Consider the following 16,587-nt stretch of genomic DNA (forward strand, 5'->3'; position numbering starts at 1 on the left):
CCCTATTATTTCGTAACGCTTTTTTTTTTCGAGAGAGGCGTATTCAACGTTATCTTTCAGATAAGATTTTTCACATATGTGTACACATTTTTGTTTCCTTTCTCGATATAAGATATGCAACGGTGCAATGTAAATCGGCCTAAATAAATAAATGTATAAAGGCGACCTTAGGGAACGTTACATTTCCCAGCGCGTTTCTCATATCGATGAATGTTGCCTCCTATTGATAACACTACTCGATAAACTTACTACCTTACCACTACTACTAAACCGCGCGAGAAACCGCTTTAACGAGATTACGGAAGCCAGGAAGAGCATTGTACTACGCCGTTCTACTTGCGCGACCGAGTTGTCGAACTTTGGCATGGTGGCCGATATATATCGCCGGGGAAATTATACGTATAGTTTTGCCTTCGCGTAGGATCCACGTACGCGTATCGCAAGGGGCGAGGGGGAAAGACGAGCGGCTTCGCGAAACGAAAATGCAAATCGTCCTCCTCCCCCACCTCCTTCGTCGTGATAGACGTACGTACGCGCATAAAGTTACAGCCTGTCCTTTCTCTCCATCTTTCTTTTTTTTCCCCTTTTTATCTCGAGATTCTCCTTCCTTTCGCTTCCTCGATTCGCGTAGGAAAAAAAAATAGTCATCCCTCGACGGATATATAGGTTAGTCGCGTTTCCGCCGGAGAGGGAAAAATAAATGGAGAGGAAAAAATGGAAAAACGCGCGACGAAGGACATCGTCGTTCCCGTTTTCTCGCCGCACCACGCACATAGTCACATGCCGCGTGGTCTCGTCCTAACCTCAAATAACACTTTTCCGCGAAATGCACGCGCGACAGGTAACATCATCGAGGGCGAGGGGAGGGAGGGGGATCGTAGACACGATACGCGATACTCGTGCATTCTCGATGATTAAATAAATAAATAAATAAATAAATATATATATATATATATATATATATATATATATATCTAGATACACGTATTAATGCTCGTCTGATTAATCCGACGAGACGAGAGTAATGTAGACACGACTTCTTGCGAGTTGCGTCAGAATATAAAAAAAAAGATGCGAGAGAGAGAAAGAGAGAGAAAATAGGTTGAATAGGAAAATAATTAAGCGAGACTGTGACGACTTACCGGTATTCAAGAAACGGGTGTTCGTGGTCACCACAGCGCTGTAGGTCTGCGGGGAATGCACGACGGCCTGATTGATGATAATTTGATGCTGATGCGACGACGCGTGATGGGCCTGCTGTTGCTGCGGCGCGGGCGGCGGCGGTTGTTGTTGCTGTTGTTGTTGCTGCTGCTGCTGCTGCGGCGGCGGCGGCGGATGATGTTGCTGCTGATGATGGTGATGGGACAGGTGATGGTGCTTGTTCCCCTTCGTCGGCATGCTCATCGCAGGCGTGGGCCTCCCTTGTGCGAACTGTCCTTAGAAGCCTGCCGTCTTATGCGGTTCGCACTCATAGGTACACGCTATTTTCCCCACGTGTTTTGCCGGGTCGCCACGACAGTGTGTCGGAATTATACACGCGGGGAACAATGTTTTCTCGAGGCAGAATATCGTATATATATGTATCTGTAGCCGTCACGCGTTCGGATCGTGCGATCTGCACAGCTATCGATGGAGGAGGAGGAGGAGGAGGAGGAGGAAGAGGTGGAGGAGGAGCGGATGGAAGGGGAAGGGACGGGCGATGTTGTGGGCCCGCGTGTGTGTATATACGCGCGGGCTCGCGATTACGTCTTCGCTCGCTTCTTTCTCGTCGTCGTCCTGCGTCCGCGATGGATCTTCGACGGGACTTTAATCGTGCTCAGAGGATTCGTCCACGCGAGGAGAAGAGGATCCTCACCGCGTGCGATTGTGGTGCTCACTTGGCGCGATCGCTGGCCACGCGACGGAGAGGCACGCGCTGCCGTGACTCGTAGCAGCGCGAATAAATATGTCTATTATATCGTGCTATCACGTATCGAGCTTGCCTGACAACGGGCTCACGTCTCTCTGTCTGCGAAACGTTGAAAAGCTTGTAAAGCCAAACCGCACACACGTATTCGACCGCTCGCTCTTACCGTCGCGATCTTCGAAGAAATACTCCGGGATATACCGTAGCTTTGGCGTTTCTCACGCCGTTGAGAACTGGAGATACTAGAAAACAAATCCCACTTCCTCTCAACAATTTCCCTGACAATTTATATCAATTTATATGTACCGCCGACACACGCGTCTCAAACGAACTGACCGCTTCCAATGCGAACGGGACATAAATATATGCGATCAACCGTAAACATGGGATTTGAGTGGTTCTAATATCCCATTGGTCGTACGACTAACTCGTCGAACGTACTGATTGGCAGTCGAGGCTCTAGAAATTCTTATATTCGATAGCCAATCGGGCGCATGCGATCAACTAGTTGCATATACCTAAAATTATGTTCAAAAATCTGTTTATCGGAGCACCATTAATTTTTGGATTGGTCGATCGTTCAAATGTCACTTTCATAACAAATTTGAAATGAGCCGCTTTGATATTACAATTTTTATGATGCTCGATTTATATATGACGGAAATTAATATTAATTATTAATACGTGATATCAAAATAAGAAATATCTGATCTAAAAACAGAATTTTCAATCAAATTTTTTTCCATTACAGTGAACATTTTGAACTTAACTTTGTTATAAAATATAATTATAGACATTTCAAACGCAGTTTAAGTTATTCGACATTATTGTTTACGCCAAATATTTTCAGAAACTTTTATATCAAAATCGAGATATTAAAAATAGACAATTTTTTTTCATCCATATCATCTTATTTTACGCTCTTATAGGTTAAGATTAATATCGTAAAATTATATCCGCTCGCGTAATTCTTGCGTTATAAAAATTTTTCTACGTCATTTTATGCAATTATTACAGTGAATTGAACGACATTGCAAAGTATGCTAGAGTATAAATGAGTGAGAAAGAATTCTCTGCGTTTGAAGTAGTCTAATCTCGCAAATTTATATTATCTGATAAGCACGAGATCACACACATACATTTATTATATATCGGAATCTTTGACATAACCTGTACAATTGTTTTCTTCCCTTTTTTCTCTACGTTTGTATTTTTTTGTCATTTGACTCATCAAAGATGAGTTCTCATGGAAAAGCAGAGACCGACAGGCTCAGAAAGAATCTGGAAGAACAATTGGATCGGCTTGTGCAACAATTGGAAGATTTGGAAGACTGCAGGTTTTGTTTTACATCTTTTCAAAAAATATAAAAGTCTGCTCGAGCGATACCTCCATTTATATTATATATTTTGTAAACGATAAATTATAACTGTTTTTTTAATAGAGTTACTCTAGATGAGACAGATTATCAGGAATCTAAAGAAGATACAATGGAACAGCTTCGCGAATTTAACGAGAGCCTACAAAGAATGATATCCGGAGATATGACGTTGATTAATGAACTTGGAGCAATGCAATTAGTACGTATTATGTCTTCTTTATGTAAACATATGAAGCAAAGTATTGTAATATATATGTATTTCTCTATTTTTAATAGGCAACTCAAGCAGCTATTAGTGCAGCCTTCCAAACACCAGCTGTAATAAGAATGTTTGGAAAGCGTGAGCCTACTGGACTTAAAGAACGTCTCTCCCAAATCGATCGCGATGTAAAACTAGGAAAATTAAACAAAGAGGCCGCTGATCGCCAACGTGGGGAAATATTAAGCGCTTTGAGACAACTTGGAGAAAAGTTGGAACCATCTGAATTACAATTGTTGGAGCGATTATCCTTAAATAATGTAGATACCACCAGGTATGTACAAGTTATTGAAACAGCGAAAGAAGGTAAAATGGCTCTAGATGTAGTGGGCAAGGAAGTCAGAGCTACGCAAGATACTTGAACTATAACAGAATCATTGTGATTAACTATAATATAACTATTATTACAATCGGCCATATTATTTTTAATTTGTCACTATGACTTTTGAAAACAATCTTATTGTATAATGCATATAATATGGTTTTTTATATTAAATTCTTTATATTCTTCTTTGCTCCAAGTTGATGAAGTTAATTTGTACAATTTTGATATTACTTGATATCATCAATACTCAAAACTATCATCTACATTGTTATGAATTAAAATGTATATGCTAAATACATATATATATATTTATGGAATCAAATATCTCAAATGATACATGAATTTTGCTTTAATGCAACATTAATATTATGATTGTTGTTAAAAAAAAAAGAGGTTCTCTATACATATATTATCATAAAATTTTTATCAGATATAAATATAAATTCAAATATATATATATATATATATATATGTATATGTATATGCATATATAACTTAAAAATTCTTACACAGTTTTGAAAAAGATATGTGTGTATTATTTTGTATTGCTTATAAGTATTTACTGTGATTTAATGCAACATTTGTAACAAATTAGATTTTATACTGTAAAACACTAGATGCAACTTATTTATAACGCGTCTCATATATTGTTCAGAAAATTGTTCCGTTACATAGATTATAAAATAAATATATTGATGTTTTTTATTTGACTTTTTTATATCATCTTATTCTATGAAAATTTATTTAAATCTGAAAAGAATTGAAGTTCTTAAATGAATTATTAAAGCAAATAATATATCAAAAAAAATTACTGATAACAAATGAAAAAGATACATTTCTTCATATTGACATACATACATTTAGTTAAAATTTGTTAATACTATAATCTCGCATGTTGAACAAAAATTTATGCATCTAGAAAAATAATAGGTTAGATAATTTAAAACTTATCTAATATATCTTATGAATCATTTCCGCACATATGATATTATAATTGTAACTATTTCTTTCTGGAACTTTCTTCTTTTCCCTGCAATTGATGGTGAACATTGGACCAGTAAGAGTAATAAATTTCATATAAATATCAATGTACAAAACTATGATTATTTAAAAATTATTCTGTTTTACCGCTTGATACAATTAAAAATATTCTTTAAAATTTACTTGCGTATACACATAACATTTCTTCCACTTACATAGGAAGTTTGCAAAGGCATGTTGAACAGATGTCAAGAATATATTAATGTGCTTCTACAGATTATTCTTTTATATATGTATGTATACATATAGTTTACAAGCAATGCACTTTTATTTATGTGCAGAGTCTTTATTGAAAGATATAATTAAACTATTTTTTACAACTTCATGGAATTTATTTGAAAAATGATATTTTGTTCATCTTTATCTCTAATAATCGAAATAGTATCAAGACATTTTATATATATGCATTCATACATATATTATACTTTTATAATAGTAATTGCAAAAAAATGTTCAAATGTTCTAAAGTTTGAACTTTAAACAGATAACAAGAGGGAGATAAACGCATTCTCGTACACTATAAAAACTATTTATGTTTTCACATATATAAAATGTGTTTCTCTTCTTGTTTACCTATTTTCTTTTGCTTTTTTGTGTTATTGTACTCATTGCACATTTGTTATGTAAATTAACGTTTACGTCTGCATACTCTTTTATGTTCACGTTGCCAATGAACCTGTTGACAATCTGTACTGCAGTACGCAGTATTCCAACAACAATGATATATTGCCTCAGCTTCACAATTGTAACACTAAAATAAATGGTATATGTTTAATAAAACGAATAATACGTTAATAAAAATTTCAAAAGAGAAATTTCTAAAGGACAAAAAAAATTACCCATTGTTTCTTTTTTATGTCAGACACAAGTTGTAAATGCCTATCGGTCAATTGTCGCAGTTCTATCGCATGTTCCGCTTGTAATCTTTCCAGTTCTCTACACTTTTCAGTTTCTAATTCGCGGCGTAATTTTTCTAATGCCGTTGTCGTTGGTTGTTCTGAAGTTCTGCGTTCCCTTTTAATCTGTAAATTCAGAGTTATCCAAAAGTAATCGGATAATGTTATAACGTGTGTGAGTGAATTAGATACTTGGCTAAAATTTACCTTAGTAGGAAGCCCATCCGTTTGAATCTGTTCTGTTTGAACAAGGACGCATTTCGATCTTGGTTCTTGACAACTAGATGTGACCATGTCTTCTTGCGAGCCTTCTTTCTTCAAACCTTGTGGACATGTGCTCATTATACCTCTAGCAGGTTCGTCTTCTGCTACTGGTAAACAAGGTACCTGTCTTTCTTCGTTCTCGGCGTTATTTTCCGAAGCGTCTTTATTATCCGACTCATCGTTTGGAGTCTGCGACTCCTCGGTATTGCCATCCGAACTTAAACGTTCGACTCTTACTCTCAAGTCCTTAATTAATTGGTTTGGATTACTATGCGATGTACTCCTTGAACTCGACGATTCCAACTTTTGTATCTTTGCAGGTGAAGAATCCTCTGTAATATTCAAGTCTTCCTTGTTTTTTCCTAACTTTTGTAATAAGTTTTGATGATGCTTTAACTCGTCGAAAGCTCTGTTCCAAGCTGTTGATTTTTTTACCTACAGAATGTGAATAATGCTTTTGATACGATAAGTAAATTTTTTTTTTATGAGATGAAGTGTCATGGGAAAAAATTTATTGTACATTTTCAATTGTTTAATTGTTTTATATCTTAATATCTATATCTAAATATTTTTATATATTCTTGTTTTCGAAAATAAATGTAATTATTTTTCAATTAATTTTTTATAAAAATTTGTATTTACGATAAACTCTAAGAAAGCTCTAATGATATAAAATAAAGGAAACTTGAATTTACCTGTAAGCTTTGTAAAGTGGTGGAAATTGGCCGAATAAAGACTTTTTCAATGTTAGCTCTCATGTGATGACCTCCGAAAAAACGCACGTCGTATACATTGCCATTAACTTGCATGACTTTCGCGGGCCAATACGGATATCCCTTTTGCTTCGCGTAAACTAATTGATGAGGCGGATTACACGGTATACAGAACCACATCTTTTCGGATTTTTCGTTCGATATACGATAGCAATCCGCGCAACGACGAATTTCTTGAAGATCGTAACAACAATCCTGATACATTATGCGGCCCATTTCTCCTATTACACTGTGACCTAGAATGACATCAGAATGACAAGATGATATAATATATAAAAGATGCTTCTGATAGAAAAAAAGCGCATTAAGCTTATCTTCTACCTCCATGATATATTAAGATGTTATGTAGAATATTGTGTGCGTCAGCCTCAAATTCGGCAAGATTGTTGTACTCATTTTTGCTTGTTTTCGCGTCCATTATCGCCAAATCCATGTGATGTTTTATTAGAATTCCTGGCCGCCACGCGTCTTCGCCCTCGCTTACCCAAGTGGGTCCAGAGAAACCGTTGGCCGGTGTAACAATTGGATCATTGTTGAAGACAATGGTACGATTTGTGATTTCCGGTGGCAATTTAGCTTTCAAATGACCACACGTGAAACCAAGAATGTGATTGAGATCGTTCTTATCAGAATATACATCACTGTTTATTTTCTAAAACATCAAAATTGTTTTGTATTTTCAATAATCATATTATTAGCAGAATAAAGAGCGCAATTCTTACTTCGCAAAAGTTACAAATCTTTAATTTCCCATTGCTGGATGTATGGCATTCCGGATGATAGACTCTGTGACACTGCTCGCAGCATTCGACTGCACCTGCTCTCTGGCACTTGCAACAATACCAATCGTGGCTATCATTCTCCGTTGTGCCTATCGAAGGGAATCTGTAACTTTCCTGCTCGATGCCATTTTTCGTAGGCACTTTTTTCAACAAGACAAGACCGTCCTCGACCGCCTTATTGAGTTCATCTTGAGCCTCTTGTTCTGTAAAGCCGTAAACTCGAGCCAAATGCCGTACCATACGATCGTTACTAGGTAAACTTCTCTGATGTACTGTAGTTTTGATTGTATCCCAGATCCTCTGAGTCATAGACGAATCGCTTTTGCGACGTACAGACATATCGAACTACAACAAAAAACAATTTATACCAATTATATTATATAGTATATGTAAATGCTGTTTATTTCGTAAATTTCAAAATACGCTTAAATTATCTGCAAATTACATATACAAAAAAATAAAATCCTTGATCAGCACATTGTTTCACATATATCGTGTCTGAAAAATTAATTTAGCAAAGAAATAGTTGAAAATAATTTGAAAATTTGATAAATTTCGAATAAGTTATTATATAAATATATAGTATTGATTTCAGTCCCTATCAAGAGTTTGATCTGATATTTACGTAAAATAAAAACTTTCATTAAATATATTACACTTATTATATCCCTATTTATACTATGCAGTATGTGTAATATTTTATTTTAACCAATTTTGTGTAATTTATATAAAATAAATAATATCAAAAATTTATGTGTTCTAACAACATGATTCACTGAACCGTCATTCGCCGTTAAATTGATAAGTATTCTGTACCCTCATGTGTTGTTAGCATAGTACGCTTCAATCTACATCAGGTATACTAAACCTGGGTACCCACATATATAGAGTACCCATATACATACATATATTAACAAATGTATATTCAATTTTTATTCAGTCTATTTCTATCGACCTTAAGATGCGGTAGTGAATTTCAGAACTTTTGATTGATATAAACAATATAATTTTTAGTGAATAGAGAGAGAGAGAGAGCAAATATTTTTAATCAGAGAGAATTCATTGCAATATGCATCCTACTGCACTAGCAGTAACAGGATTCGCTTTGTTGTTGTCTAGTTTCATTACATTTGCATTTTTGCTGCGAAAAAAATGCAGCAAAAAGAATAAATCACCCTTCTACATTTTATCAGCTTCCGACGTCTTCAGTACTATATTAACAGCTATTACACTGCTCGTGACTCGCATCGAAGCTGGAATAAGATTGAGTTATAATTGGCAGAACAATACATTGGGCGATATGCTCAATCGCACATGGACAATCGACGAGGAAAAGAACTATCAGTTTCCATTCTTGCAGATTCGAAATCTACGCGAGACTGATCTCGATGTAACTTTAACATGCGACACGAAAGATATATTTATGCAGTACGGAATATTACTTGCTGCGTTGACAAACGCATTTGTATCCTTACTGACTCTTACTCTACAGTGCAATCTCACCGCTGCGTGCATGAAACAAAAATGCGCCGATATAATGAAATCATTAATGAATGATATTCAGCTAAAGTCGAAGGATGTTAAAGTCACACACCGGGAAAGAAAAATATCTGAAGACGGACAAGAATCAACTTTTCAACAAGACAATATTGATAATATGAAGAATAGCTTTTTGCAAAGAATCATGAAAATTTTTAAATTTCGAATCACATCGAAGGGAGACAAGTCGATCAACTTCTTCGTTACGAGTCATTGGCTCGTACCGTTCCTCGTTGTAGCTATTTTATACTTTGCCGAATACAACGATATGAATACTGTTCGATACACAGAGAATACCGAATGCGTATTCGACGGTAATTTTCCAATGAATGATTTTTATATATTCTCAGACATTGAAGATAATTTAAAGATTACTGACTCTATTATATACACGACACCGGTAGGAAATAAATATCTCGTTAAGGGAGAGGAGTTATCAAGCAAGATAAAACCAAGCAGCGCGGAAGTAAACGAGATAGTCTTTAAAGTTCAGAAAATCGTTAACAGCGAGTTAAATTATACAGGCAATTCTTCAGAAAATATGAAAAACATAAATTTTCTCGCGACTTCCGAATCACAAAGTATGGCGGATTATGTCATAGCAAATAATATAATAAACTACATCAAAAATAATATAAATACTAATAACGTTATTGAAAGACTAAATGATACATTAACGGAGCAAAATGTGAATATCCACGATGCATACTCAAACACAAATAATAGTAGAGACTCCAACCGAGATCTGCAAGCATCGTTATTTCATAATTTATCGAAGAATGCGTCGGATGAATCAGATGTAACTACATTCGGGAACTCGAGCGATGCATATACCTCGGATAAGGATGACAGCTATCGAGAGGATGCGCAGATGTATCCTGCAAGTACAGAAGAGAATCAGAAGACGAGTCAGAAAACTGGCAATATTACAATCATGCAAAATAAAACATCAGTTTCCGATAATCAAATATATAACAATATAATGAAACGTATTCAAATCGCAATAAAAAATCACAATCGCACGATAAATCAACACGATAGCGCAAAACAGCCAAATCGGAGTTCGAAGGACTACGTCGCGAAGAGAAAGCTGAATTCGATCAAGAACCTATTTTCTAGTAAGAATGATGATTTCAATCATTATATCAATATAGAAATGAGAAATGGAACGCGACACATGATCAATGAATGTCTAATTTCAATCAAATTCTTGCAATTGTACCTGTTTATCTTATTCTTGGCGATATATCTTCTATCAATTCTGTTATTCTGTATTCTGCAAATGCGAGGAAAGCACATGTGTAAGAATACACGCGCGATATTAAGGACAAAAATTGATGTTGCATCTACTTTGCTTCGCAACAACTCAAGTGAGGACAATAATACAACTATCATCAATGTCTCTCCACGACTACCCATGGATAATAAAGAAAATCGGCACGATGATTCAATGGAGGGATCCAATATGTCACAGGAAGTCAGGATCAATCATAGTAGCAGGTCAGATTTAGAGGCAATGAAAGAGGACCGCAAAAGTGATAGGGAAATAAAAGATGAGAGTCTGCTTTTAGAGATAGATTGCATGGTAAGAATATTTAATACCATCAAATTATCTATGATTCTATGCATAATTCTGTGGACACCGATGTTCTTAGGGACTCTACTGAGAGTATTCTCATGTATCCATGCGCCTCAATGGTTAACCGATACAATATTTCTAAGCGCAATTTCTTTCGGTATTGTAAGAAACATCCTCAATATGTATATAATAAAAATTCAAGAGATTTGTAGCGATGCTAAAGCGAAAGACAATAGGATACATCCAGTTAAATAAATGCATGCTCTCAATTCATACAGTTCCACTATTCAATATATTCAAATATTAATAAGATAAACAGTAACAGTAATCCTGATTAATAGTATATTATATATTCATAAACATCCATAAACACGATGCTTTTGATACATGTCTTTTAACAGTATTGCGAGAAAAAACTCCGTGCTCTTATCACACAAGATTCTACATTAGCAATCAAATAAACGCATTTTGCAATGAGATCTAAAAAAAAAACAAAAAAAAAAAACAATAGTGTTTCGCGTTCATTACGGTAAATAGTTATCGATATTGTTACGGAAATGTGTAATCCGTTATACAAAACGAATATTAATTCGTAAGTAGTATGTTCGCTTACTATGCACTTATCGCTTATCGCTTATCGGGAATAAAAGTTCCACATTCGTTGTACAGACAAATAGTCGACGATCGTCGGGGAGAGAATTGTCCGAGATATCCGCGACTTCCAAAATGCGTGCTCGACGACGTTCGCTAATTCTCACGGGGAAACGAGCCCGCGTAATATTTTCTTTATCTCCGTCGACACTCGTGAAAATAATAACGATGTAATACGATGATGAATTAACGTCAAAGACGCGAACACTGTACGCACGTCATAGACTCGACGATCTAACCTAATCCCAGCGATGCGCGCGCAACTTATGTAATTGCATTTGTGTCGCGCGAAACTTGCAATTTTGATTTAAATTTGTAAGGTATATACCGTTCCATTTAAGATAACAGAAAGATTTGCAGAATCAATAGTTTCCGTAGATTTTTTACTTAATTCTTAATCATGAAACAGACTCGTTTTACTTATTATATATATATATATATATATATATATATATACAAGCGATTTCCGAGACAACTTCCAGCGATATTATGATTGCGATCGGATAAACTATGTATTATCGAATTTATTATTTTTGTAACAAAAAATATCTTATAATTAAATAGACAGATATTCCTGTATTGTATTTAGCCTTGCGACGTGGAATAAACATTGAAGGAGAAAAAGAATTCGTTATTTATTATCTTTATCGAAACGCGAATCTTATTCGGGCGAATCCTCCGCAAACACAATGGTACAAAATATAAAATAGGAAAAAGCGAATATATATAATTTTGTTAGTCACCTGTGAATATCTAGCTCTCAATTTTAGTTAGATTAGCGATAAATCGATAAAACATGCAATCCGGCTCGCGCTAACGAAGCTCTACGATCTTTTCCAAGCTACGTCGCAAATCCCTACCGTTATCCCACGGTATGATTTTCGCCTTCGTCGATGCGTCACGGGGCAATTTGTTCAACGTCTCAATGAGCGCGTAACTTTTGCGCGGGCACGCCAGGTCGGTCTGCGAGAGACGCAGGACCGGGCAGAGATCATTCTTGCCGTCGCCGACATAGATGATCCTCTCATAGTGTTTGCCCTGCTCGCGTCTCTCGTCCACGTAGTCCATCAGTATCTGTCCTTTGCAGAGATTTACGGTGCTCAGCTGACATGTGTGCTGAGTGTGATACATGTCCACCCTCATCCTGCCGAGGTCGTCATATCGGGCCGGATTCGTGAAGATCCGCGACACGATGTGGTCGAGCTTCCTGCTTCTTAGCCAACGATCGATGAATATGCTGTTGGAGTCGCTAATGATGATGATCTCGTGGCCGTTAGCGTGCAAGGCAAGGAGGAGCGACTCGATACCCGCGACCGCGGGTATGCTGACGATGGCCTTGTCGATTTGCCGGGCATCGATCGCATTCTCGTGCAAAAGCTCTAAGATCCTGCTCATGTACGCGATCCAGCCGCTAGACTTGTACAGGCCCTTCACATTCTGGGGTATCCTCTCGTCTGGTAGCAACCTTCGCGCCACTACATCGGTGTTGTCGTCGCAGATAGTGTGATCGAAATCGAACGCCGCTAGTACGCCGCGATGCATCTACATTGAAGCGCAATATTATCACAATTTTATACGCAACATTATGGAAGCTACGCCAAGTCGAATTTGATATACTTGCGACATAAGTTTAGTTAAACTGTCGCATTTTCAAAGTATTCTTAATTCTCGCTATATACAACCGGTCGCATGTGCATTTCTCTACATGAATAAACTCTCTTCTTGATAATTTGAAAAGAAGCAAACTTTCGAATATTCGTCGACTGTGTACACTCATAAATTGCTTAATTATATTTTTTAAATAGCTTAATTACACAATATAATGTTTATTATAATTATATAATTATATTAATGTAAAGGATACTCACTGCTTGTTGCGTGTGATATAGAAGACTTAAGTGTAAATTTGTGCCACCTGCTTGATACTATTGTATCTAAATTATTAGGTACATATCGTTAATGGCTTCTGGTTTAAATTATGGGATATATTGAGTGATGAATTTTATACAATTGGGTTTCTCTTGAACTCGTTTTGCTGTACGTGTTTATCGATGAACCACTATATGTTCAGAAAAACATCAAATGCATTCGTGTTTAAACTTCTTTTATTCTTTCTATTTCGTTTCTAGCTTCGTTCCACGTTAATTTGCCCCTTATTTTATTTTCTCTTTTTCCACCTTGTTTCCTTGCTTTTGAAAACGAGAGGAAACTATCGACGAAATTCGTTTCAGGTAGATACGTAGATTCCGAAGAGCCGACTGTATGTACCTTCTGATAGACAAAATTATTGAGCGGAGCGCTTTTATAGACGAACAAACCAAGGATAAATAAACAACGAAAAACAACGGGATTGTTACGAATTTGTATTATGATCCCGAAATAATCGTCGCGATTGCGTTGATTTATGTCTCTTGGCCAACAATCAACGTTCCCTCAATTGTTGTTGCGCCACTCGTCATTCCAACAGCCTCTCTTGTGATTGTGTGTGCGTTTTGGCACGCGATCGAAAACTCTCGAGAAACGTCAAAACGCTGGAATGTGGAATAATGTATAAATTCATAAATAATATTTTTAAATCTTACATACTTTTTCAATGTCTATTTTACTTGACACTCTCTCGTGATTCGTAAACAAACACAGATCAGGTATCAGGTTAGATCAGGTCAGGTAAGGTAAACATTCGAACGACGCACGCATGACAAACCGGCTTGCCGCCGATAATTCTGAATAATTCTCGACACTCCTTCAGTTTTTTTCGCATTCTTTCGACGGAGAACGCTTTTACTTTATACGAAATAGTATCATCGTCAACAATGTCAAAGTATAAATGTCTGAGACCTGCTGGTATGTCCGATGAGGACGATAGCGATGACGAGGATGACTATTTTTTTGAAGAGGTACGATTGATAGATATAGTTTTTATTAAGCTATGCCGGTCTTCCTCTTACTTCATTATTTTGCTAGGACATTAAAGAGTGTAATTATTTTTCAAATGATTCAAAGAAAATTGAGTCTAATTTCGATGATTTACTTTCCAATGAAGAGCGCGCTCATGACGATTATATGATAAAAGTATGTATAAGCGGAGACTTGAAAGCGATACAGAATCATCTTGAAAGTAAGTATTATCACATCACTTAGAATGTACTTTTTTTTTACACTATTCAAATTTTAATTATGGATTATATATAAAATAAAATCAATTATTAAATCAAGTTTAATTATCCAATGAAAATTACTATCAAATATATATATAAATATATATATAATATATATATATATATATATATATATATATATATATATATGTATGTATGTATCTTTAAACAGTGTATGATATTAATAAACCTCTATATACTGGATGGACTTTATTATTGTATGTTACTTCATCGGCACAACAAGAGATAGTAGAATATTTGCTGGCACTTGGTGCAGATCCGAATAAGAGTAAAGGTATGCATTGATATTGTTGTTTCATTCATTTTTTCAAGTTTTATATAAATTTTCTATAATTTCTACATTTTACAGAGGGATTTACACCTCTTATGGCACTATGTAGCTCCATACATGGAAAAACTGAAAGATCTCTGAAGTGCCTTGAATTTTTAATGCAAGCAAAAGCTGATGCAAATCTTACAAATCAACGGAGGTAAAATTAGGAGACACAGTTAACATATATATGAGAGAACTATGATTTATGATTTATATTGAAATTATTATTTTATTATCTAAGTTTCATTAACAAAAATAATTAATTTTACAGAGAAACAGCTCTAATGTATGCTTGTATGTCGCAAAATGCGGAATTTGTTGCCGAACTTATAAAACATGTAAATGATATCAATGCCTGCGACAGCGATGGAAAAGCTGTAAGTTTTAATAACTAATTATCGAGATATTTCTTCCATAAATCATTGATTTAATTATAGGCATTGAGTTATGCTGCTATAGCTAATAAGCCTGATATCATCAGAATTCTTTTGGAGTACAATGCAGATATTTCATTGGTAGACAAAGATTTTTTATCTGCCAAGGATATCGCGGATAAAAAAGGATTTGTAGAGGTAATCAAAATATCTTTGCTTTATCGCTAACAACTAATTTTTTTTTTTTTTTTACTTTTTAGATATCTGCTCTGTTAACTAAGGATGAAGAAGAGAAACCAATCACTTATGAAGTATTTGATAGAAAAACTTGGAGAGATTTATTTCCAGATTTGTATCCTAGAAGAAAAGAAGTTTTAGATGATTATGTATCAAGCATGCTATCGGGAATGGATTTGGAAAGTTATAAGATTCTGTTTCTAGGAATAAATCTTAAAACTTTTTTGCAATTGACAGAGGATGAAATTTGCGATTTAGGAATCGATATCACTGTCCATAGAGAACAATTCTTAGAAGGTTTAGAAAAATTTCATCTTAGAAAGTGGAATGTGGGCATCCTTGGCAGTATAAACGATAAGAACAATATAAATTCGTATGTTTTATATTTTCTCATAACATTTTGTTTAGAATATGCAATATAATAAATATATATGTATACGTAGTTGCAGTATTCATGATAATATAATATCACTGGCAAATGTAAAGGAGAATATTGCCGTAATAGGTGCTAGTTTCGAATATATAAAAAATAATTTGATGAAAGCTGCAAGCGAAAATATCTATATTTCTCCTTCAGAAACATTAAAATATGAAGAAGAATTAAAAGAAACACAAAAAAACCTAAAATGTTTAAAGAATGAAATAAATCGCATTAGGAAATTAGCGCGGAAGGTGATGTAAAACTAATATCTAAATTTTACAAAATTTTATCATTATTTACTGATTATTTATATTTTTACTTGTATTGTAGATTGATAAAGAAGATGATATCGGTGTACCAGCAATTTATATTGGCCCAAAGAAAAATAAATCCAATTGGACTATACCATTAAGTATTACATTAATGGTGGGGTTGTATTTATGCAAAACAACATATATTCAAAGATTATGGAATATCTATAACACATAAGAATAGCGTTTTTTCAATATCTCCTTTTTTTTACTAAACAAATTTTATATTGTGAACATTATATTGTTATATAGCACAAATAAGCTTATATTGTAATGAATATTAAAAACCTATTTTATATAGTTTCTAAACACAAGTTTAAAGAAATATTTTTTATACAGAGAGTAAATATATATTTCA

General features: G+C 35.0%; 5 protein-coding genes across 8 annotated transcripts in view; 2 read left to right on the top strand and 3 right to left on the bottom strand.

The window, feature by feature from the left end:
- LOC126852823 (eukaryotic translation initiation factor 4 gamma 3-like) overlaps window positions 1-2,209 on the bottom strand; it is a 38,407-nt gene extending 36,198 nt beyond the window's left edge. For both annotated transcript variants that reach the window (XM_050598029.1, XM_050598028.1), the window contains exon 1: window positions 1,143-2,209. In XM_050598029.1, coding sequence (XP_050453986.1) covers window positions 1,143-1,404 — 262 coding nt within the window. In that variant the 5' untranslated portion in view covers window positions 1,405-2,209. The remainder of the gene's footprint in view (window positions 1-1,142) is intronic.
- Window positions 2,210-3,083: 874 nt separating this feature from the next.
- LOC126852839 (protein LZIC-like) lies at window positions 3,084-4,223 on the top strand. The gene is made up of 3 exons (XM_050598057.1): window positions 3,084-3,243; window positions 3,349-3,484; window positions 3,562-4,223. The coding sequence occupies exons 1-3, from the start codon at window positions 3,143-3,145 to the stop codon at window positions 3,904-3,906; spliced, it is 582 nt and encodes a 193-aa protein (XP_050454014.1). The 5' UTR covers window positions 3,084-3,142; the 3' UTR covers window positions 3,907-4,223.
- Window positions 4,224-4,403: 180 nt separating this feature from the next.
- Window positions 4,404-12,400, bottom strand: LOC126852828 (zinc finger MYND domain-containing protein 11). 3 transcript variants are annotated; one of them, XM_050598037.1, is made up of 8 exons: window positions 11,357-11,501; window positions 9,874-10,042; window positions 7,566-7,970; window positions 7,165-7,495; window positions 6,766-7,079; window positions 6,014-6,505; window positions 5,750-5,932; window positions 4,404-5,661 (listed from the first exon to the last, which is right to left on the bottom strand). In XM_050598037.1, the coding sequence occupies exons 3-8, from the start codon at window positions 7,962-7,964 to the stop codon at window positions 5,539-5,541; spliced, it is 1,842 nt and encodes a 613-aa protein (XP_050453994.1). In that variant the 5' UTR covers window positions 7,965-7,970; window positions 9,874-10,042; window positions 11,357-11,501; the 3' UTR covers window positions 4,404-5,538. The 3 variants fall into 3 exon arrangements, with proteins under 3 accessions (XP_050453994.1, XP_050453996.1, XP_050453993.1); XM_050598039.1 differs by lacking the exons at window positions 9,874-10,042; window positions 11,357-11,501 and adding an exon at window positions 12,255-12,400; XM_050598036.1 differs by lacking the exon at window positions 9,874-10,042 and having other exon boundaries at window positions 11,357-11,505.
- LOC126852835 (pyridoxal phosphate phosphatase PHOSPHO2) lies at window positions 11,072-13,404 on the bottom strand. The gene is made up of 2 exons (XM_050598052.1): window positions 13,263-13,404; window positions 11,072-12,936 (listed from the first exon to the last, which is right to left on the bottom strand). The coding sequence occupies exon 2, from the start codon at window positions 12,934-12,936 to the stop codon at window positions 12,208-12,210; it is 729 nt and encodes a 242-aa protein (XP_050454009.1). The 5' UTR covers window positions 13,263-13,404; the 3' UTR covers window positions 11,072-12,207.
- Window positions 13,405-14,157: 753 nt separating this feature from the next.
- On the top strand, window positions 14,158-16,416 carry LOC126852829 (ankyrin repeat, SAM and basic leucine zipper domain-containing protein 1-like). Its single transcript, XM_050598040.1, has 9 exons — window positions 14,158-14,291; window positions 14,359-14,512; window positions 14,725-14,847; window positions 14,923-15,043; window positions 15,158-15,263; window positions 15,324-15,458; window positions 15,521-15,870; window positions 15,941-16,169; window positions 16,249-16,416. Exons 1-9 carry the CDS (start codon window positions 14,208-14,210, stop codon window positions 16,405-16,407), a joined length of 1,461 nt encoding a protein of 486 aa, XP_050453997.1. The 5' UTR covers window positions 14,158-14,207; the 3' UTR covers window positions 16,408-16,416.
- The last annotated feature ends 171 nt before the right edge of the window (window positions 16,417-16,587 follow it).

The sequence above is a fragment of the Cataglyphis hispanica genome, chromosome 11 (genome assembly GCF_021464435.1).
Source record: "Cataglyphis hispanica isolate Lineage 1 chromosome 11, ULB_Chis1_1.0, whole genome shotgun sequence".
Lineage (NCBI taxonomy): Eukaryota > Metazoa > Arthropoda > Insecta > Hymenoptera > Formicidae > Cataglyphis > Cataglyphis hispanica.